At 46.1% G+C, this 22729-nt stretch overlaps 1 protein-coding gene across 1 annotated transcript in view; it reads left to right on the forward strand.

The window, feature by feature from the left end:
- CPA5 (carboxypeptidase A5) overlaps positions 1-22729 on the forward strand; it is a gene marked incomplete at its 3' end in the record, with an annotated part of 50104 nt that overhangs the window by 21674 nt on the left and 5701 nt on the right. The window contains 7 exon segments of the mRNA XM_081244699.1: positions 6412-6486; positions 8846-9035; positions 10191-10233; positions 10237-10272; positions 11273-11404; positions 20189-20287; positions 21468-21569. Of these exon segments, the coding sequence (XP_081100825.1) occupies positions 8920-9035; positions 10191-10233; positions 10237-10272; positions 11273-11404; positions 20189-20287; positions 21468-21569 (528 nt within the window). The 5' untranslated portion in view covers positions 6412-6486; positions 8846-8919.

A 22729-nucleotide genomic window follows, 5' to 3' on the forward strand; every position in this document is an offset into this window, starting at 1 on the left:
GGTTTGTTCCCCTAGGCTTTGGGCAGTTAGCAGAATGAGTGAATCAACAGATCATCAATAAGTAGGTCCTGGGCAGTGCCTGGGCTGTATGCAGGGTTTCTTGGGTCACACAGATGAATGTGACACAGCCCTAGCCCACGATGAGCTTGTTTCGTGTTAGACCGATGCTTGTGAAGAATTAGAATTTATATGGTGTGTGATGATAGGGGGAAGCATGAGATGTGATGGAGATATGGTCGGTCAGCTACAGCTTCCCTTGCTGGAATGACCCCAGTGTGGGACTTTTCAATGATGAAGTTGATTTAGAAACTAGTCTAGAGCAGCATTAACCCACCTTTTGGTGGGTCATTGTTTTCTTGGATTTTCAGTTCTCAATTTCCTTTGAAAGCACCTGTTCGGCATATTTCTGGAAGGTGGGATAAGCCTGTTTTGTGTTAATTAAATCACATTTTGAGTGTCCCGAGGGAGGAATGTTAAGAAACTGTAGTAAATCCTCTTGTTAGTCAAAGAATCCTTTTGCAGTGTGAATGATGATACTCCTGTTTTTTAATATTACATTTGATATATTCATTTCCATTAAGCACCCAAAGTGGACTTCTGGAAATTAAACATAATTTAGTTTGGGAGTTTTATTTGCAAATATTAGAGCACCTCATGTGATCTCTGGAGACTGTTAGGGAGGTCTCCAACCAGAAGTGGGAATTAATACCTTTAATGAAGAAAGGATTCAGGGCAAGAATCAGATTTCCTGGAACCTCGTCACCCTGCCTCAGATGGTTAACTCCTTCATACTTTCTCTGACTTAGCTCAAATTCCACTCTCTTTTTTTTTTTTTTTTTTGCGGTACACGGGCCTCTCACTGTTGTGGCCTCTCCCGTTGTGGAGCACAGGCTCCGGACGCGCAGGCTCAGCGGCCATGGCTCACGGGCCCAGCCACTCCACGGCATGTGGGATCTTCCTGGACCGGGGCACGAACCCGTGTCCCCTGCATCGGCAGGCGGACTCTCAACCACTGCGCCACCAGGGAAGCCCAACTCTCTTTTTTTTTGAGCTTTAATTTTTTGTGTGTGGTAAAATATACATAACATAAAATTTACCACTTTAATAATTTTTAAGTGTACAGTTGAGTAGCGTTGAGGAAATTCACATTGTTGTGCACCCATCAGCACCATCCATTTCCATATCTTTTCGTCTTCCCCAATTGAAACTCTGTACCCATTAAACACTAACCCTCCATGACCCCATTCCCTCACCAGCCCCCAGAAACCACCACTCTACCTTCTGTCTCCATGCATTTGACTATCCTAGGTATCAGACGCCACTTTTTAAACTTCACTTTTATTTAAATTAATTATACGGCAGGCACATCGTTTAATGAGTCCAACAAGTCTACAAGACTTGTTATAAAAAGCAGCCGAGTCCTGCTCCCCATTCCTTCTTTCCATGTCTTGCTCTCCAGCAACAACCAAACTGAATTCTTTTAGCCTTGACATTCACATCCATAAACCTAGATACAGTGTTTATATTGCTACCTCTTGCTTTGTTCAGTTTTAGGCATTTTCTATTGATTTCTCACTATGAAAAATAAGAATTTAGCTTTCTCATATTTCCTTTAAAATACATTTTATTGTGAAGTATATCATACGTACAAGAGCCTGTGTAAAGCTTTCATAGCCTGTTAAAAATATAATTAACTCTCTTTTACCCACCATTCAGCTTAACAAGAACAAACACACCTTAGAAGCCTGCAGGTGCTCCTCATTGCACTCCCTTCCCTTCCCCAGATGAAACCACAAATCCACGCTAATAAGTTCCTTCCTTTTCCTTGTAATTATCAGCTGTGCACATATTCCTAGACAATATATTGTTCAGTCTTACCTGTTTGTGAATGTATATAAATGGAAACATACAGTGCGTCTTCCAATTTGGCTTCTTTCACTCAACAAAATGGTTTTCAGGTTCGTCTGCTGGATGCATGTAGTTGTAGTCAGTTCATTTCCTCTGCTCTGTTGTATTACAACTACATCTCCATTTTAGAAATCCAATCTTGGACATATATCTTGCTGCACATGTACATGAGTTTCTTCAGGGCATATAGCTGGGAGTGCAATTGTTAGGGTTTAGGATGTGCAACTTCACTAGGTAACGAGTGTTTTCTGAAGTGATTTCACCAATTTAAAGCTCTACCAGGAGTGGATGAGAGGTGCTGTTGCCCCCATCCTTGCCAACTCTTGGTATTGACTGACATTTAACTCTTGACATTGGTAGTATGATATGGTAATTTCACTGTGGTTTAATTTTCTTCTCCCTGACTAATTATAATTTTCACATGTTTATAGATCATTTGTGAGTCCTCTTTTGTGAAATGGACTTTTGTGTTCTTTGCCCATTAAAAAAGTGATTCACAGATGTTCTTTATATATCATGGATTTTTTTTTCCAGTTTTATGTGTTATAAATATGTCCTCTCCGGTTGAGGCTTACTTCCTACTCTCTAGTGAGACGTTCTTAATTATAATGTAGTTGATTTTATCCATTTTTCCCTTTATGGGAAACTTTATAGTTTTGTTTTTTTTTTGCTTTTCACATCTTATTTAGAAAAATTATTACCTATCCCAATGTCATAAAATATTCTCTATGTTGTCTTCTGAGGGTGTTATAGTTTTGCCTTTTACATTTAAGTATTTTAATCTACCTGGAATTGATTTTTGTATATGGTATGATTGAGATTTAATTCCATTTTCCCCATGTAGATCTACAGTTGTCTCAGCAACGTTTATTGAATAGTCTTTCTGTTCCACAATGATGTGCTGTGCCAAATCTGCAAAAAATTAAGTTTCCAAATATGTGGGTTTATTTCTGTGTTATGTTCTATTTATCTGTGCCAATACTGTACCATCTCAATTACTATAGTTTTATAATATGTTTCAATGTCTGATATGGAAAGTTCTCCTACTTTGTTCTTCAAGATTGTCTTGACTCTTCTTAGGACCTTTATTTTTTCATATACATTTATATAAACATGAAGTTGTGTGCTGTTGGGTTTTTGATTGACATTATATTGAATCTCTAAATCTATTTGGGGAGAATGGGTAACTTTATGACATTGAATTTTCTTGTCCTAGAAGAAGTATATCTTCAGGTTTATGTAGAATTTTAGCATTTTTCAATAAAGTTTTATAATTGTCTCCAGGAAGGATTGCACATTATTTGTTAGAATTATTCCTGAATATTTTTATATGTTAAAAATTCTTGGGAAATTGAAAGTAATATTATTATGTAGTGACCCTTTTATTTCTCATAATGCCTTTTGCCTTGAAGTTTATTTTATCTTATATTAATAAAGCTACAGATATTTTCTTTTGGTTAACATTTACCTAGCATATTTCTTACACCTTTGACTTTTAGTTTCTCTTTGTTCTTACGCTTTAAGCATAGCTCTTGTGAATACATATAGCTAGGTTAAACAAGAATCTATTCTGATAATTTTTGTCTTGTACTGGAGAGTTAAAACTTCTTTTAGTATGACTGAAATATATTTAGGTAAGTTTCTTCTTTTTATGTTCTTTCCATTTGTCCTACTTTTAACACCCCCTTTTTTTCCCCACCTTCCTTTCTGTCTTCTTTTGATTTGTTTTTCCCCCTGTTTTTCATTTCATCTTTACCCTTTCTACCTGTTTGGAAGTTATTACTCTAGCAATCTGAACATGCATACTTAACCTAAGTCTAGAAAAGTATCACTGTCTAACCTTTGTTCCAGCAGAGGACCTTAAAACACTAACTCTGATTACCCACTTGCAAATAATCTGCTGTTATTGTGCAGGATTTAAAATCCTGATGTTAAGTGATCCAGAGAAAAATATCTCCTGAGAATTCATAACCATAATAAGTAAGCCCCTACATGAGTCGGTGGTCTAAATTTATGCTAACTATGTAGTCCAAAATAACTCAAGCAAATTAATTTAATTTAGAGTGGTCTCAGGTTGGACGTGCCCCCCAGGCAACTCATAAAAGTAAATGCAAATCCTCTCTGGAGGAACTCAACTTCAATTTAGGCCTCAAAGCAATTCCACAGGTAAAGGTCCAAAGAAAATGACTGGCTCACAGATAAATAGCACAGGAAAAAAATGCACCATGAATGGAAAAGAGCAGAAATAATATGCAGTAGAAATAGACTTGCAAAGTCTTCAGATATTGCAGTTATCTGACAAAGAATATAAGATTATTAAGTTTTATAAGATTAAAGATTTAATTTTTAAAAAATTTATTTATTTTTGGCTGTGTTGGGTCTTCGTTGCTGCACACGGGCTTTCTCTAGTTGTGGCGAGCGGGGGCTACTTTTCATTGACGTGCGCGGGCTTCTCCTTGTGGTGGCTTCTCTTGTTGAGGAGCACGGGCTCTAGGTGTGTGGGCTTTCAGTAGTTGCGGCTCACGGGCTCAGTAGTTGTGGATCACAGGCTTAGTTGCTCCGCAGCGTGTGGGATCTTCCTGGACCAGGGATCAAACACGTGTCCCCTGCATTGGCAGGCGGATTCTTATCCACTGTGCCCCCAGGGAAGTCTAAGTTTTATAAGTTTAAAAAAAAACAAACAAGAAGTTCTAAAATAGGTAAAAAATTCAAGTCATTTGGGCTCAAAAAGAATAAAATAGAGCTTCCAAAAAATGAAAAAGGAATACCATACTGTGTTGACTATAAAATAAGATTGATCATAAGATGAGCCATAATTTTTTTTTTTTTTTTTTTTTTTTTTTTTTTTGCAGTACGCGGGCCTCTCGCTGCTGTGGCCTCTCTCGTTGCGGAGCACAGGCTCTGGACGCGCAGGCTCGGCGGCCATGGCTCACGGGCCCAGCCGCTCCCCGGCATGTGGGATCCTCCCGGACCGGGCCAAGAACCCGTGTCCCCTGCATCGGCAGGCGGACTCTCAACCACTGCGCCACCAGGGAAGCCCATGATGAGCCATAATTTTATGTGTCGTCAAAAACACTGACAATTATCATTCAAGATGCCACCGATTATAAGATGCTCCTGGACTTCAGGGGTGTTAAAATCTGGAAAAAAGTTGTTTTAGAATCGATGAACTGTGTAAGTTGAACGTTAAAATTTAGGAGATTGATTAAAAGACAGATTAAACTCAGCTGATGAGAGAATCAGTTAACTGGGCTAAAGAAACAATATTCAATACAAGTAAATTATCCAGATTGTAGCCCAGAGATACAATGAAATAGAAATATAACAGAATGACTAAGAGTCTTGGAGGATAGAATGAGAGCACCTAACATATACCACATCAAAATTCCAGAAGGTAATAAAGAGATTGGGAAAAAGCCAATGTTAAAAAGTATAATGGGGGGCTTCCCTGGTGGCGCAGTGGTTGAGAGTCCGCCTGCCGACGCAGGGGACATGGGTTCGTGCCCTGGTCCGGGAAGATCCCACATGCCGTGGAGCGGCTGGGCCCGTGAGCCATGGCCGCTGAGCCTGCGTGTCTGGAGCCTGTGCTCTGCAACGGGAGAGGCCACAACAGTGAGAGGCTCGCGTACCGCAAAAAAAAAAAAAAAAAGTATAATGGGAGCTTCCCTGGTGGCACAGTGGTTAAGAATCCACCTGCCAATGCAGGGGACATGGGTTCAAGCTCTGGTCTGGGAAGATCCCACATGCCACGGAGCAACTAAGCCCTTGTGCCACAATTACTGAGCCTGTGCTCTAGAGCCCATGAGTCACAACTACTGAGCCCGCGTGCCACAACTACTGAAGCCTGCGTGCCTAGAGCCTGTGCTCCACAACAAGAGAAGCCACCACAAGGAGAAGCCCGCGCATGGCAATGAAAAGTAGTTGTGCCGCTTGCCACAACTGGAGAAAGCCCGCACACAGCAGCAAAGATCCAACGCAGCCAAAAAAAAAAAAAAGTATAATGACTGAGAAATTTGTGACAATAGTGGAGAGAGAGCTGTCCCCAGGTACAGTAATCCAATCTCAAGCAGGATAAACCAAAATAAATTTATACTTAGACACATTATACATGTGTCTAAATGATTACCTTTTAACAGCAAATGTGATAATGTTTTCGATGTGCTGAGAGAAAAACAATAATCAACCTAGAATTTATAACCAGTGAGACTCTTTCAAGAATGAAAGTAAATAGGGACTTCCCTGGTGGTCCAGTGGTTAAGACTCTGTGCTCCCAATGGTCAGGGAACTAGATCCCGCATGCTGCAACTAAAAAAAAAAGGAAGATCCTGCGTGCTGCAACTAAGAGCTGGTGCAGCCAAATAAATAAATAAATATTAAAAAAAGAAGGAAGCAAATAAAGATTTTTCAAACAAATAAAAACAGAGAGCTTCACTAAAGAAGGAATTTAAATATATACTTCAAGCAGGAGGAAAATGATCCTAGTTACAAGGTATTTTCTTTTAGGAGGAAGATCAAGAACTCTCTAGGGTTGAGAGACCTCTATCTACTCTTCAGGGGACATGTTTGCTTACCTCTCAGGTAAGTTTGCTTTTACTTCTTTTACTTCTTTTTGGAATCTGTAGATTCTTACTTTCATGCCAGCACAGTGAGGTGTTAAGAAAAGTTGTTATTAAAAATATTTTATCTATCATTTTAGTTATTTCATTTGGGCAGGATTGCCCACTCACCTGCAGGAGATGAAAGTCCTTCTAACAACTTCTTTAGGTTAACTCTCCCTGCCTCTTCAGTTTACATAGAGTCCGTGTTACCCATCCTCCTGCATGTTGTACCTGCCCCTTGTAGCACATACATCAGCTATATTTTCACACTTATTTGTATGCTCTTTAACTTAATTTTCTACTTACCCCATTAGAAATCTAAGGGCTAGGTCTGTATCGCTCTGTTTTATTCCCACACCTTAACAAGTGCTTGGCCCATAGTAGGTATTCAGTAGACATGTATTGAGTAAATAATGTCTACTTAATTATTTTAATGTCTAAAAGTAAACTTAATTAATGAATAATTAATTTTGAGTGAGAAGCCAATATTAGGTATTAGATCAAACACAGCTGTGTGTCTCTGCTTCAGATCCAGCCTTGGAGACAGTACTCAGGGCTGGTGAATTCCCATAGAACTATGCTGTCTAATACGGCAGTCATTAGCCACATGTGGCCATTTAAATTATTAAAATTAATTAAAATTTAAAATTCCTCACTCACACTAGCCACTGGTGGCTATCCTATTGGATACTGTAGACATAGAACATTTCCATTATCACAGAAAGTTCTACTGGAAGTGCTGCCTTAGAATTCTCAAGAATTCTTAACTGCTCCTCTGTCTCTCTTTTGCTCTTGATCTCAGTCTTTCTTTCTCTCTCCCCACCCCTAAACCAAGTGCAGGGATTGTCTTATGATTAGTGACTTATAATGGTGCTTTTGAACAAGAAGATGCTGGGTACTTTGGGTGACTAGCACCATCTCACTTTTCTTTCTTTTAAATTCCTGAGCTATTGTTTACTAATACATTCTTTTATTCCTATTTCTAACTGAAACTGAATGTTACTTGGGTAGAAAGCCTAATTGCTTTCTTTTCTAGGTCCTTAAACCCTTTGCTAATGTTTCAGTCTGAGAGTTCCCAAAGCCAGGGTTCTAGGAGAGTTTGGCGTGTCTGAACAGCTGAACTATGAGATAATGGAGTAGGTCCAGCGGGGTGTGGGAGCAGGGCATTCTCTCAATAAAAGAGCTCCCCTCTCTGTACACATGGCCAGTTAATTGGCCATTCTGGGAAAGCATGGATAGGGAGGGGGGGGCTTCTGAGAATTGCCAGTGACAGTTAAGTGGCCTTTTGTTGATGTCCTCTGCTGAACAACTTTGTTGGATTTAGTCTCTGCCTTTCCTCCACCTCCTGCAGATTTTCTGTTAGATTCATCATTTACCATTCAGGCATCATCTTTCACTTTCTCCTTCTAATATGACTGCTTTGTGTGCTGGCCTCTGCTTTATTCCTACTGTTCCCACACTGTAAAGGGGGCTGTGTGGGGCTTCAGCAGCACTGAGAAATTGACTCTGCTCTCTGTTGAGAACTATAATAATGACTGCAGTGACCTTCATGTATAGCAGAAATTGCACTACCTATCCTGGCATAATGGTGACCACCTGAAGGTAGAGAAAATGGACTCTTCACTGAATTCCTTCTCATAGAATAGACATTTCCTTTGTTCCCCTCTCCATTTTCTTCTCTCCCCTTCTCTCCACTGCAACTGGAGTCCTGAGCTAAGATGCAGCTGTGACTAAGAGCTAATGCTTTGAGATAATGATATTATATTTTGCAGGCTTTGCCAAGCCAATTCACCCAAGTTGTCTCATCTAATACCCCCCAAAAATCCTGTGAAGCAGGAAGGAGAGATTTTATTAACCCCGTTTGATTGACTGATGAGTAAACTGAGACTTAGAGAGATTAGGTCAATTGCCCCAGACCTTTTAGACAGGAAGTGAGCACCGGCTCTGTGTCTAAACACGGCATTGTTTCAATGGTGTCCACATCCTATGTGCAAGGAGGATATGTGTGAGTGGATGGGGAGGGAGAAGGAGCCCAGAGAAAGATCAGGAAGAGGGAGGAAAGGAGTGGTTTCCTCGGGCCTCTGGCTTCTCTCATCTTTCTCTGGAGATGGAGGATTCGATGTTCACGAGAGGCTGGCCCAGCAAACCTCTGGGGAGGAAAACAGCCAAAGGCCTTGTCTTCCTCTTTCCCTCCTCTCCTCCCCTTCTCAGGAGAAGACTCACCCAGAAGTGAGGAGGGGCGCCCCAGCTCTCCAAGACCTGGCGTGTGGGAATCCCACACAGGGTCTCCCCAGAGAGAGCCTAATGCACATTCTCGGGTCTGGCCTGTCGGCCTTTAGGTGCTCTGCTGTCCTGAGGCCTGGCCATGCCCGTGCATGAGGAAAACCCCTGAAGTTTGCCTGGAGGAAGAAGCATGCAGGGCTTCCCCGGAGGAAGTGTGGGCCGAGGGCTGTCCCCTGTGGACAGGCAGACGCTCCTGGTCTGCAGCTTTATCCTGGCAGCAGCTTTGGGCCAAATGAATTTCACAGGGTGAGTGGCTGCTCCTTCGTGGGAGGGAGGATTGCTGGGAGCCAGGTGACCGGGTGGCCCAGTGGGACCTGATCAAGGTGAAGGGATTCAGGATTTCAGTTCCCATCCTGAAGCCACTCCCAACTCCGTCACCTCTCACTTTCATGTGCGAGGGCAGGACACACAGCTGTATTATTGTCCCTCCCCCAACCTAGAGTTCTTAGTCTGGACTCCAAGGGTAAGCTTTCAGAGCTCCAAGAATCCCCTGAAATCATATGGAAAATTTTTTGTGTATCTACTTTTTTTCTGGAGGAAGTGTTTGTAACTTTTCTCCGATTCTTAAAAAAAGTTATAACCCCCCAAAGACTATGTACTCCTAATGTATGGGTGTGGTATTGTCTTCCTTTGAGTAAAAATAAGTATGAGTATTATATACCCTCTACGGACATGATTTCTCAGCTTCCCAAAGATCCCGCAAGGTAACCACTCCATAGTATTTCCATAGTAGAGAAGAGGAGACACAAGCTTAGAGAGGGGGTTCATCATCCAGGGTGTCAGAGCCGGTCAGGGAGGGAGCCATCGCCATCCCAGGCTCAGACCCCAGAGGTCACACTGCAGGCTGCTCAGTTACATGACCTCCCCACCCCTCCAGAGGGACAGGAAGGAGCTCACCTTCCCCCTATGAGGTAGTTTGAGATTGATCTCTTCCATGTCCTGCGGCTCTTGGGAGAAGGCAGGAGAGGGCACGGGGCTGGGGGCAGACATGGCCTTGGGCCCTTGTATGAAGAGCATATGGGACCACCATTGGTGCCCCCGACTCCCTGTATCTCTCCTTTATTCCTTTTGTTCTCCCTCCCTCCTCCATCCCCCACATTCCTTTCCCATGCTGTTTCCCCTGTCTCAGCATTGGGTTCATCAGCAACGCTGACAGGCTTTTTTTTTATTTAGTCCCCTGGGTGGTCTGTCCTTGGGGCTGGAGGGACCACTGGTCCTGGGCTAAAGGGCTTTCGTACTTCCCAGGGCTACAAGTCCTTCTGCTCAGGGGTCCTCTAGCCTCCCAGCTGTCCTGCCAGGTCCCCGCAGCCTGGCCTCTTTTCCACTCTGCCTCTCCCAAGCAGCACAGTCTTCCAGGAATCCTTCTGAGCATCTCCCTCCACCCTCTCTGTGTCTTTCCAGTGACCAGGTTCTTCGAGTCCTGGCTAAAAATGAGAAGCAACTTTAACTTCTCAGGGATCTGGAGGGCCTGAAGCCCCAGAAGGTGAGGACTCCACAGGGCTTGGTGACGAGTTCTCTCCTCCCTCACAGCAGCCTGCACCTTTGGCTCCATGTCCTGCTTCCCCTACCCCAAACCTGCCCTCTGGGTGTGTCTGCCAAAGATCACAACACTGTGGAAAAATCAAATTTGCCTCCTCTTCAGAAGAGGTTGGGAGCACTCACCTGGAAGGTTGGGTGGCCCTTCTTGGCTTTCCCCTCTGTCCTGTAGGAGGCTGCTCTGAAAATGGCTGGAATGTCCTGAAGCCACACGAGAGGTACATGTATCTCTGGGTGGTATGCCATGCAGCATGCAGACTGGACACATCTGTTCCCCAATTGAAATGGCTTAGCTTGGCAAACCTGTGTTTTATTTGGGTTCATCCCTGTCAGCCTGAGCATTGGTTTCTGAGAACATTTGTCCTCAGCAAGTATCCCACAAAGGAAAACATTTTCTTCAATAATAGAAGGGTTTTGTTTGAGGGCTGTTGAAACAAGCTGATATTTCTGGATGTGGCCCAAAGCCCACGTTCCTATTCGTTTGAGTGTCCCTATCAACCAGGACTCAGAAAACTTTATAATAAGTCTCTCCATTTTACAAACTGAAAAATAGACATGGCAGTCGGATGGCACAGGGATCCAGATCAGGCCTCTCCTACCCCTTTGGGGTTTAGGGGCAGTGATGTCTCCCTCTTCTCACCAGGGTTCTTGTCCATGTTAATGTCCCAGATGATGAGCCGTCTCACCTTTAGAAATTATTTTGGGCTCTTTGGATCCAGGTGAAGTTACATTGTGTGAGTGAGGCTGGGAGATGAGGTGCTTAACATCAGGGAAGGAAGCTCAGTGACTTAGGGATTTTGTTTGTCCCTGTCTTTCTGCTCGGCCTTAGGGGTTTCATTTTGGAACTGGGGCCCTTTCAACTGTATAAGAGAAGAACATCTGGCCCTCCAGGGTGCCTACAGGATTGTGTGATAAACATGCCCATTTTTTTCTCCTTTGTGATCAAGGTGGACTTCTGGCGTGGCCCGGCCTGGCCCAGCCTTCCTGTGGATATGAGGGTTCCTTTCTCTGAAATGAAGGACGTCAAAGCTTACCTGGAGTCTCATGGCCTTGCTTACAGCATCATGATAAAGGACAATTAGGTGAGGTCCTGCCCCAGCGCTGTGGCTGGGGTCTCACCTTCATATCCTGTTTTGGTTTGGGCCCAACATGGAGAAAGAACATCCAGGGCTAAAATGGACATTTTCTTTCTGGAGTTTCATCTGCATTTTTGTGAACCTACCATGGAAAGAATGAAACCTCACACTTCTCAAGGAAAATTTAAATCTAAGACAGACTTCATAAGTCATAGTATGGTAATGGCAGGGTAGCTTGTGGAGTCCTCTTTTTTTTTAATTAAAAATTTAAAAAATTTTTATACAATTTTAAAGGTTACTTTCCATTTACAGTTATAACAAAATATTGGCTGTATTCCCCGTGTTGTACAATACGTCCTTGAGCCTGTCTTACACCCAACAGTTTGTACCTCCCACTCCCCAACCCCTATACTGCCCCTCCTCCCACCCACTGGTGACCACTAGTTTGTTCTCTATACCTGTGAGTCTGCTTCTCTTTTGTTATATTCACTAGTTTGTTGTGTTTTTAAGATTACTTGTGGTGTCCTCTTATGGAGGAATTTGTAGTTCATGGCAAAGGAGGAGACGGGGAAGAAGGGAGACAGGAGGAAATAGCTCAGGTCTTTTCTAGGCACCATGGGGAGGGAGGCAGCTCTTCTGGATGGCTCCTTTTACTTTTCTGACTGCGCCCTCCTGTCCCTGTTGTGTCTCAGCCATTCGATAGCAGGGGATTCCTTCACTCCAGAGAGGCAGGAAGAGGTGAGAGAAGCCTAGTGTGAGCCCTGCTGCGGTTTCCTTCCCCCCACCTCCACTGCAGGGCTCTCAGTACTGGGCGCCTCTCCCAGGCAGGATTCTGCCAGAGGAACAGCTTTGGGAGAAGCAGCTGCAGGCCTGCCCTTGGGGAGGGCGAAGGGAGACTTCATCCCAGACACCCCATTCTCCCCGCCCTCACTTGTTGCTGCACCTTACAGCGTCTTTTCTGAATGTCGTGAAATTCTATTTTAGTTGTTCTGTCTTCAAGGATATCCCAAGGAGTCTCTTTCCTAAATCGATTCTTTCGGGCATCACTGGGTTAGACCTCTCTGGCTGCACCCCTCCGCAGACGCTGTTGTGTACCTGTAGATTTGTATCCACGTAGATTCCTGTGCAGCCACATTGTGCTGCAGCTAATCTCCTCTAAGGGCTTTGCGTGTGGGAATACACAGTCCCCAGAGCGCACACACTTGGCGCCACATACTATTAGGTGCGTTCCTTCCCATGTAAGCACGGGGCTGGGGGGCTGCGGTCCATTCAAAGACCTTTCTTCCTCCTCAGGCACATCTGTTTCCCGCTCAACATTTCCCTAATTAAATCCCCCACAAACAAAAATGGGGAAACTCCCACAGACAAGAGAGGCTACCACATCAAAAGACTTAGTGCTCAATTCTCATTTTTCGCCCTTGCCTGCATTTTGAAGTTTGCATTTCTCTGCTTCTGTCCTGCCCTGGAGACCCTGCCGCATTTGGCAAACAGATACGAAGAGGTCTCTGAAATTTTTCTGTTGATTTCTGCATATCAGGAATGGACCCAGAGGCACCTGTGAGTCTCCTCCCCTTCACCAGCTCCTCTGGAACTGCCCTCTTCTGTCATCCCCGGCCCCTGGATTCCCTTCGCTGGGGGAAACAGGGAGCTTTTCACGCCCTCAGTAAAATGCCCTCGACTCCGGGCCCTAACCCAGTCTGGCAGGATTTTCACCAACAACTTGCTCTGTCGGCAACGGCAACGCATCAAGCTCTGATTGTTATACTTGAGATCACATTTTGGCTCCCAGGGAGCTGGGGCTGGGAGGAGGCTGCTGTGTTGAGTTGATCTGTGGTGATGATGGGGGAAGGTGTCTAGGAGGAGGGAAGCTCAGAGGTGCTAACGGGAGGGAAAGGCTTTGCACCACTCAGGTTGTTGGCCTCCAGTCTCATGTTTTAGTTATTGACGCACAGACCTGGTAGCCTTCTGTCTTCTGGATCCCCTCACCCCAGTGTCTGGCATAGTGTCTCCTGCGTGGTGGGCCCTCAACCACTGTGTGCTGAATGAATCGCTCTGTTGGCAGGTTCAGGAGGAGCATGCCCGGAGAGAGACCTGGCTAATATGCTGGTCTTTGTCCCCAGAGCCCCCTCCCCTGAGCCCCTCAAGGTGCAGAATCATTTGCCTTATCTATCTTTATATCCCAACACCTACCATAGGGCCTGCCACTTAGGCGGAGCTTAGTAAATGTCAGTTGACTTAATGGACATGAGAAGGAGAGGGAAGAGGAGAGAGTATGCTTGCTTGTTAGTACCAGGCTGAGAGAAAGTGTGAAAAACCTTGGTGCCAGCTTTTACTTTGGCCAGAGGCACTGGAGATTTTTGAGGAAGGGAAGTGCCCCCCTGCCACTCCTGTCTTGTGATCAGAGGGATGCTTGAGATGAGCTTATTCATTCCACCCACAGATACAGAGATACCTACTGTGTGCTGGGTATTGGTCAAGGCACTGGAAAAACAAAGATAAAAAAATCTAGACACTGGATCCAGGGGCGCTTGAGTGCTGTGGGGATGGGGGAGTTGAGGGGAGTAAATCAGTGATTACAATGGAGTGGATGATGCGCTGATGGAGTGGAGCAGGTTGCTATGGGAGCGAGTACAAGAGGCACTGCATGTCGCTCTGAGGCTCCGAGAAGGCGGTAATTACGGTGTGGCTGAAGAGCAGGGGAGGGGGGGCCGGGGAGGGGAAGGGGCCTATGATTGGCACTGAGGCCAGACCAGAGCACAAAGGACATCCTCCACCAGGTGAACAAGTCAAGATAAAATCCCGAAAACCGTGGGGGAGCCATCGGAGGGCTCTGACATGATCAGATTTGCATTTTAAGAAAAATCCCTCTGACAGTGACAATGTTGACAATGTTGAGGTGGGGGCAGGAACAGGGAGAGACTGACAGACAGGAGGGTGGTGAGGAAATTGCAGCGGGCCAGGGAAGAAATGATCTGATTCCGAGGGAGCTGTATTTGCATTTAATTTTTCTTCACCTCCTCATTCTTTTCAGCCCTTTGGTGTTTTTTTTTTTTCCCCTGGGATGAGTCACCATGGAAAAGCTTCACTTGAGCAATCAGCTCTGTGGATTTTAATGGCTTTTTTCTGATTACAAAATTAATAAATATTCATGGTAGATAATTTAGAAAATAGGGGAAAGCACAAAGGGGAAAACAAAAATCACCCATGCTCCGAGCACGCTCTAGAGCAAAATACAATTTAGTGTAAATACTGCTTCGCCAATTTTCCCCTCTCCTGGATCATTCCCATTAGCATACAAATATAGAGTTATTTCTCTCATCTTAAAAAGGTCCTCTCTTGATCCTTTCCCCCACCTCCAGCTATCACCCCATTTCTCCTCTTCCTCATAGAGCAAAACTCCTGGAAATATTGACTGTACTTACCATCTCCATCCCTCTCCTCGGGTGGACTGTCCACCGCTTGCTTCACCTCAACCACCCTTGACAATGTCACACACAGCTCCTAGGTCCAACTCAGCAGTCAGCTCTGAGTGTGCAGTGTCCTGTTCTTTCATCTTTCATCCTGACTGGTCACTCTCTCCTCTCTGGAACACATCTCCTTCTGGCTTCCACGACACTACACTCTCCTGGTTGTCCCATCTTACTGGCTGCTCCTTTGCATGTTGTTTCCCTGTTTCCCAGCTCTGTCCTTTGACCTCTCCTCTATCCCCTCATCCAGGATCATGACACTGAATACCTTCAACCTCCTGAATACTGCCATATTTATAGCTCCAGCCAGACTTATATATCTGACCTGAACTCCAGACTGACGTATCTGACCACCTACTTGGCATTTCCACCTAGGTGTCTAATGGGCATAGCAAACTTCACAGGTACAAACCTAACTCCCTGGCCACTCCCTGGCCTGCTCCTCCATAGCCTTCCCCAACTCAGGAAATGGCAGTGCCATCCTCCTGTCACTCAAACAAGAAACCTGGAGTCATCCTTGACTCTTTTCTCACATCCCACAGACAGTCCATTAGCAAATCCTATCAGCTCTCCCTTCAAAATGTATCTTACCACATCCTATTCTATCACCACGGGCTGACACCCCATCAGCCTTCACCTGGATTATTCTGGTAGTTTCCTAATGGTTCTCCCTGATTCCACCCTTGCCTCCTTATTGCCTAGCCTCAAAACAGCAGAGATGACCTTTAAAAATACGCAAGTCCTTGGGGCCTCCCTGGTGGCGCAGTGGTTGAGAGTCCGCCTGCCGATGCAGGGGATACGGGTTCGTGCCCCGGTCTGGGAGGATCCCATATGCCGCGGAGCGGCTGGGCCCGTGAGCCATGGCCGCTGGGCCTGCGCATCCGGAGCCTGTGCTCCGCAACGGGAGAGGCCACAACAGTGAGAGGCCCGCATACCGCAAAAAGAAAAAAAAAAAAAAAAAAAAAATATGCAAGTCCTATTATGTCACTCCTCTGCTTAAAACCCTCAGTGTCTCCCCACCTCATTCAGAGTAAAACCCAAAGTCCTTAAGACTGCTGTAAGGCTCTACATGATGCAAGCCCCACCCCACGTCACTGGCCATTCTCCCCTTGCTCACTCTGCTCCAGGCACTGGAACCTGCTTGATGTTCCTCTGGCTTGCCTGACCTATTCCTGCTTCAGTGCCCTTGACTAGGATCATACCTCAGGGCCTTTGCATTTGCTGGTCCTTGTAGCTGGAATGCTGCTTCTACAGATATCGGCATGGCTTATTCCTACACTACTTTCAACACTTGATTCACGTATCAGCTTTTCACCCTATTTTAAGTTGTACCCTTCTCCTCCCACACTCCCCTAGTTCCCACCCTCACTTTTCTCCTTGGCACGTACAGCCTTCTAATATCCTATATGATTTACTTATTTGTCTTGTTTGTTGTCTGTCTCCCCTACCAGACTATAAGCTCCATGAGGGCAGGCAATTTTGTTTTGTTGGCTGCCATATCTTTAGTGCCCAGTGTGTGCTTTACAAACACTGGTCTGCTGAGTAGAAGAGATTAAAAAGTGGGAAAGATGTTGGCTGGGGTGGGGGTGGGTGGCAGCTCTAAAGAGGAGAGGAAGACAGGAATAGGTGAGGAAAGGAAGGAATCATGGGTAAGGCCCTGAGGGAGAGCCAGAGTCTGGCTGCATGGGGGTAGGGGGCTGAGGAGGGTTGGGGGTAGGGGTTGGGAGACAGGGACAGCAGAAGGACTAGGCCCCTCTCTTGGTCCCAGGGAGGGGCAGGGGCTGCCTGACTCACCCAAGTGACCACTAATGGGGGTCACCTGCTGTCCAAGTCCTGCAGACACCACTTCTCCCTGGAGGAACCCAGATTTCCTGGTCATGCCCTGTAATGATTATTCCACCAGAGTCCTGGTGTCACCCAAGAGTTACTGCTGTCCTGTCATTGTCATCATCATCATAGCTGGCATTTACTGCATGCCTGGCAATGTTCTAAGCATTTTACATGTATTCACCCTTCTAATCCTCATAAGAACACTTCAAGTATGTGTGAAAGTACATGGTAACATGACCCCCATTTTATGAAGGTGCAGAGAATTTCCTAATTTAGGAGGCTGAGGCACAGAGAACTTCGTAATTTGCCCAAGTTAGTGACAACATCAGGATTTAATCTGAGACAGCCTGGCTCCAGGCCCTGGACTCTTTACTGTTGTGCCGTCTGCCTTCTCAAGCGGTGTCATTGTTGTTTGTATGGCGTTTTAGCTTTGCCTTTTGGGCAGGGAAGCCTCGGTTCGGTCCTGAATTCTGAAGGGTCCATTCTAACAGCCCCAGATCTGTACCCCCTCACCTGCCATCCAAACGTAGGCATGGACTGTAACTGCCACCAGCCATGCAGCTGCTACTGCAAACGTTAGGCCTGGAAGAGGAGGCCAGGGATGCATGAGAAAAGGTGACTGCCCTCCTCACAGAGAGGACATTAGAGCCCATCTCCTGCCCACCACCAGTGTTTCTGTGAACTTCGTCCATTTTACGTCTGTGGTTGGAGTGAGCTGTGAATGCAGATTCCCCTCAGGCATCATCTTCACCTTTGGGGCCCACGGTCCCCCAGCACCCCATCTTGGAGGTGCTGTTCTTAATGTCCCCATCCTTCCTTGCTCCTGTCATAAATGAATTTACACCGAGGTATTACTTTCCCTGTCAGCTTACGGCTTCCAGGGAGGCAAATGGCTTACTTCTGAGTCTTTTTTTTTTCTCTGAGAAGCCTGACAGGGCTGTAATTAGGCAAGCCTGCGGCAAGTCTGCATTCTTAGTTCTCCCATCCCCTTCCCTCAGCCCTGTGAAGGGAGCAAACATCTGTGTATTTTTCAGGCCAGGGTAGATTAATGTTCCTGGAATCGAGGGCCCAGCTGTGAGGGCTGAGCATTCCCAATTTGTAAGCGGGTGTCATATCCATTCACAAGGCTGTGAGCGTGTTTGGAAAGTTATTTGCAGTTTAGTGCCGACTTCCCATTTGCCTCCAAGCTGTCGTGTGGAACAAAGGACAGCCTTATGGGAACTCTCTTCCTGTGGGTGTCCCTGAGCTGTGGGGAAAGAACTGGGTCCTCTGGTCCTATCTTCCCATTTTTTCTTCCCTCTCCTCCACCTTCATTCACCATCCCTAGGAAGTTAGATGTATGGGCCCTTTAACTTTACGGCATTGGGGCCCTGACTCGGGGTGCGTTGGCCTGACCTGCTCTCTGCTCTGCAGCTGCTCACTGCAGCTGGTCATGCCCGGCCCACAGTGAGGGACACACATTGGTCATGGAGGCTGCTGAGATTTCCGTTGATTTTCTGGGAAGAAGACAAATTTCCTTTGTTAGAGCTTCCCAGGCTGGTGCTTGTGCCAGTGAGGATCAGGGCTCCTCCAGCCATCTCTAACTAAACCAGCAATCCCAGCTTTGCCCAAGTGGGACCGTCCCCAGCCCAGCCAGTTCAGCTAGAAAACATTGCAATTACAAATGCCTAGCGTGTAGCTGGTGCTCAAAAAGAGAACGAAATGAGCCCCAAACATTGACTTCCACTCCCATTTAAAAATCTGTGAACTTGAGGGTTGTGAGCAAGCTGACAGGGGCGGTGGGGTGAGTGTGTCATCTGATAGTGGCCTCGGCTGCAGCGGAGTGGGGCTGAGGTGTCTCTTCCAGCCCTGGGACTGAAGGCTGCTGCTTTATTTTTAGCCATTTGGGTGTTTTATCTTTGTTTTAATATTATTTATTCATTTAGAAGATTTTCCTTATTGAAGTAGTGTGAGCACGTTGCCAAAATGCAAAAATAGAGAAAAGGAAAAATTGCTTGAAATCATAATCTTTCTCTCCTAACAGGCATGTTAGCATTTTGGGGTGTTTTTTTTTTTTTTTTTTTTTTGGCATTTTACTGTGTTGTTTTCCTATGCTTGGGGTATTGCCTTTTCATTATTTTAAAGCACTTTTAAATTACAAGAATAGTATGATGGACTTTTCACCTGTTGTTCATATTTTATACGTGTTCTTACTCTTTCTCTCTCTCTCTATGTACACACACACACACACACACACATAGACGTGTGTGTGTGTGTGTGTGTGTGAGAGAGATTCTTATTAGCTTTTAGTTTTGATAGCTAGCTGTCCTTAAGGAACATAATGTTAGAAACTAGGATATCTGGGTTTTTATCTCACCTCTGCCCCTAGTTAGCTTTGCTATTAAGTCTCTTTACCTCTCTAATTTGCTTTTTCTCTAAAACATGAACAGTTAATTCTTGCCCTGTCATCAGGTCATCTGACCAGATCAACCACGATGATGAGTATACAGATGCTTGGTTAAACTAAAAGACTCTGGCCTGAAGCAAGGCATTATCAGGATTTACTTGTGACCCAGAGATGCAAACCAGAGTGACTCGAGGGTTGACAGCCTCTGCTTTCCCAGCACCCCTGTGGCAAAGGGGCCCAGGCACCTCCCATGCTGCACAGGCAGAGCTGAGTCCTCCTGGGGTGCTTTGGTCCCTGGGTGTCAATGTAAGGGTATGAGCTTAGGGTGGAGGGCACCTGCCCACCTTACTGAGTCCCGAGCTGGGAAAAATGCCCCAGGATGATGTGGGAGGTCAATTCAACCCAGGCACTATACTGCCCTCTCTGTGGGAAGTACCACATGAGGATTGTGTGCCAACTCCAAATTGCCACTCAAGGAAGGACATTGCTTTGGCTCACTTGTACTTGTGTTTAAGAGGCAGTTAAAATGGTGAGTGACAGACTGTTGGCACATTAATTGTAATGATTTGGACTGGCTTTTCGAATGACTTGGACATCAACTGTCTGGGCTACTTCCTGGGGCAGAGTGCATGCTGTGGGTCAGGGGAGCCCCCTGCTCCCCCAGGGGTCAGTGTACATAGTTCAGCTTGGGCTTTGGCTCAACCGAGTGTTCACAGCGGACAAAAGCAATGTTGGCAGTAGCCCATGAGCATCTTTTCCAAGACACTTATATCTTTTATTACATTTTATCCTTTTGAGATGGGCAAGGCAAGTCCCACTTTTCAAGCTGAGGAAACCAAGATCAAGGCTCCACAGCAAGTTAGTGGCAATGGCACACTTAGAGCCAAGTTCTCCAGACTCCTTGTCCTGTGCTCATCTGGGAAATGGCGGCATGAATGCCAGCTTGCCAAGCGGAAGAATCACCCAGCAACCTGGCGTCTCCTCCTTTTGCTCAGTTCACACTCACAGCGGCTCATTCTCCCATGTCGATGCTGTGTTTGTGCAGCCAGCTGAGGCAGGGCTCAGAAGAGACATGCCTGGCCCAGCCTCCTCTTCCCTTCCTAGGTGCTGCTGGACGAGGAGAGAGAAGCCATGGCGAAATCCCGCGGGCTGGAGCGCAGCCCCAGTAGCTTCAGTGACTCCTCGTATCACACCCTGGAGGAGGTGGGTCTGCCGGGTCAGGCTCTGGACTCTGTTGTCCTCTTGAGCCTTCAGGGTTTCCAGCCTCAGGACTCTGGGGTCTACAGGAGACTGTGAGCTGACACTTGGGGAGTGCAGAGTACCCACTGGGCAACAGGAGGTGGACAGCTCAAGGAGGTCCAGAAGCCAGGATTCAGATAGAGGGGGCTGTGGCTCCACAGTGCAGTCCACAGCAGGCATGGGACCGGGGTGATGGATCTGCGAGGTGGAACACTAGAGCAGGGATCCAGCACCGGCCAGAAAAGAGCAGGTAGAGGCGCCTTCCTAGCTGACATTCTGGCTAGGGATCCAGGGGTCTTAACCTCTGCACGACCATTCCTGTGTTAAGTGACCCCAGCTGTGAGTACTAGAGCATAGAGGGACAGGAAGCTAGGCATGTTAGAGAGCCATTTTGTAGAATTAAAGAGTTGCCTTCAGCTGGAGAAAATGTATGATTATGGTTACAGCCATCGAGGGCAGGCATGACTGATTGTGACTTGTTTATAAAGGTAGAATATGCAAGAAAAGCATAGAGACACCCAGTCGAGAAAGAAACTCTAGGCACACATCCTATTTCCATGTAAAGGATGACATTATTGATATTGCCCATCTATTATTATCATTATCACTCTCCCCATTTCACGAAGTCCGTTAATAGAGGATCCATTTTCTCTCATATATTTGTTAATTTAATTATATATTGGAAGAATAAGAGAATGACTTAGTATATTCCATCAGTATTTACTGATGTCAGAGATAAATAATCCTGCTTTCAAGAGGCTTAGAATCTAAAAGGGTCAGGATGACTAAAAACAACACTGCAAGGACTATGAGATCTGTCAAATGGATTGAATGGGCCAATAAAATGGAAGCAAGAGAAACTTCCAACCAGAGAGAGCCGTGCAGGCTGACCCTGGGGACTGAGTAGGCTCAGCACATGCTGCTCTTCCAGGCAAGGCTTAGGAAGAGCCTGGGAATCCAGGCTAACCACAGCTCCTGCCTTAGACCCAAGATAGTCTTTGATTTTTGTGATACTTTTAGATCCTCAAGGGAGGTGGGAAAGCGTTAAAGAGGGTGGGATGGGGCAAGGAGAATACTCAGAGAGATCCTGGGGTTTGCCCCGTCCCTGCTTAACTGCCCATCTGAGAAACTTCATTCCTTTCAGATATATACCTGGATCAACAACTTTGTAACTGAGCATTCAGATATTGTCTCAAAAATTCAGATTGGCCACAGCTTTGAAAATCAGTCCATTCTTGTTCTGAAGGTAAAAGCTAGCAGTGTTGACCACTAGACTGTACAGTGAGTGCCTCTGGCATAAGTTGAGCTCATATGGGGTTGTGGCTGGGTGGGAGTTTTAGGGAGAGAGTTGTGTACACTCTTGTCCCGAGGTGACCCACAAGCTTTGGGATGGTGGTGTTCAGGGACCCACCCTTGTAGGTGTGGACAGGTGGTAGTGCAGTGACCTGGCACGTCTGGGTCAGGAATCTGGTGGGAGGGTTGCTAAGGAGATGGAACTGCAGAGTGGCAGTCATCACCTTGGACTTGGGATGTGAGTGTGAGTGAGTCAACATTCTTGCTGTTACCTCAGTTGCTTCATCTGTTCAATGGGAAGAGCGGTACCCAGAGGCTTCATTTACAACAACTGAGGTCATCTGGCTCAGGCAGCCTCACAGATAGGCCTGAGTCTATGAGGACACCTTACAGCCCTTCACAGGGGCCACTGGAAACAGAGCTCTAGTAAACTTGGCAGCAGCAGTGCCCTTGGCCATGAAGGAGGCAGGATGGGTGAGAGTGTGGAGCCTACGGAAAAATGATTCTTTGTGTGTGCCCTAAAGGGCATTCAGGAGCGTGGACCACGCAGGGCATTTGACATCCTGCTCTCAGAGAAGACAGGCGCTGCAGTCCTCAACAATGCCCTGGGGGAATCTTCTGAAGGGTCAAGTGGTCTCATCTAGCTCAGAACTTGACTTCACCTGTGCCTGCTTTGATTTCCCTTAAGGGCTGTCTGTGTTCCCCCTTTAATGCTGTCTAAGACCTTGCTACTCAGTGCGGTTCTTGGACCAGCAGCAGCAGCATTCCTGGGAGCTTGTTAGAAACTCCCAGCCACACACCCCTTTCCAGATCTACTGAATCAGAATCTGCATTTTACTGAGCTCCCCGGAGGATTCATGTGCCCTTCAAAGTTTGAGAAGCACTAGTCTAAAATACTTTCAAACCTGGGAAATTCTGTGCCTCTGGCTGGATCACTTTGCTCTCCAAGAGCATCACTGTGTCTCCAGGGCACCCCCACACGTGTGCACTTTCTATGGGCTCATGCACAGGTACCTCCACCTACAGCCCCCGTCTCAGGAAAATGGGGCCGCTCCAGGCAGTGAGGATACGTCTGGGGCCTCCTTCCAGGCAGTCTAGGGACAGCTCTGGAGC

This window comes from Mesoplodon bidens (genome assembly GCF_964165515.1).
Source record: "Mesoplodon bidens genome assembly, chromosome: 9".
Classification (NCBI taxonomy): domain Eukaryota; kingdom Metazoa; phylum Chordata; class Mammalia; order Artiodactyla; family Ziphiidae; genus Mesoplodon; species Mesoplodon bidens.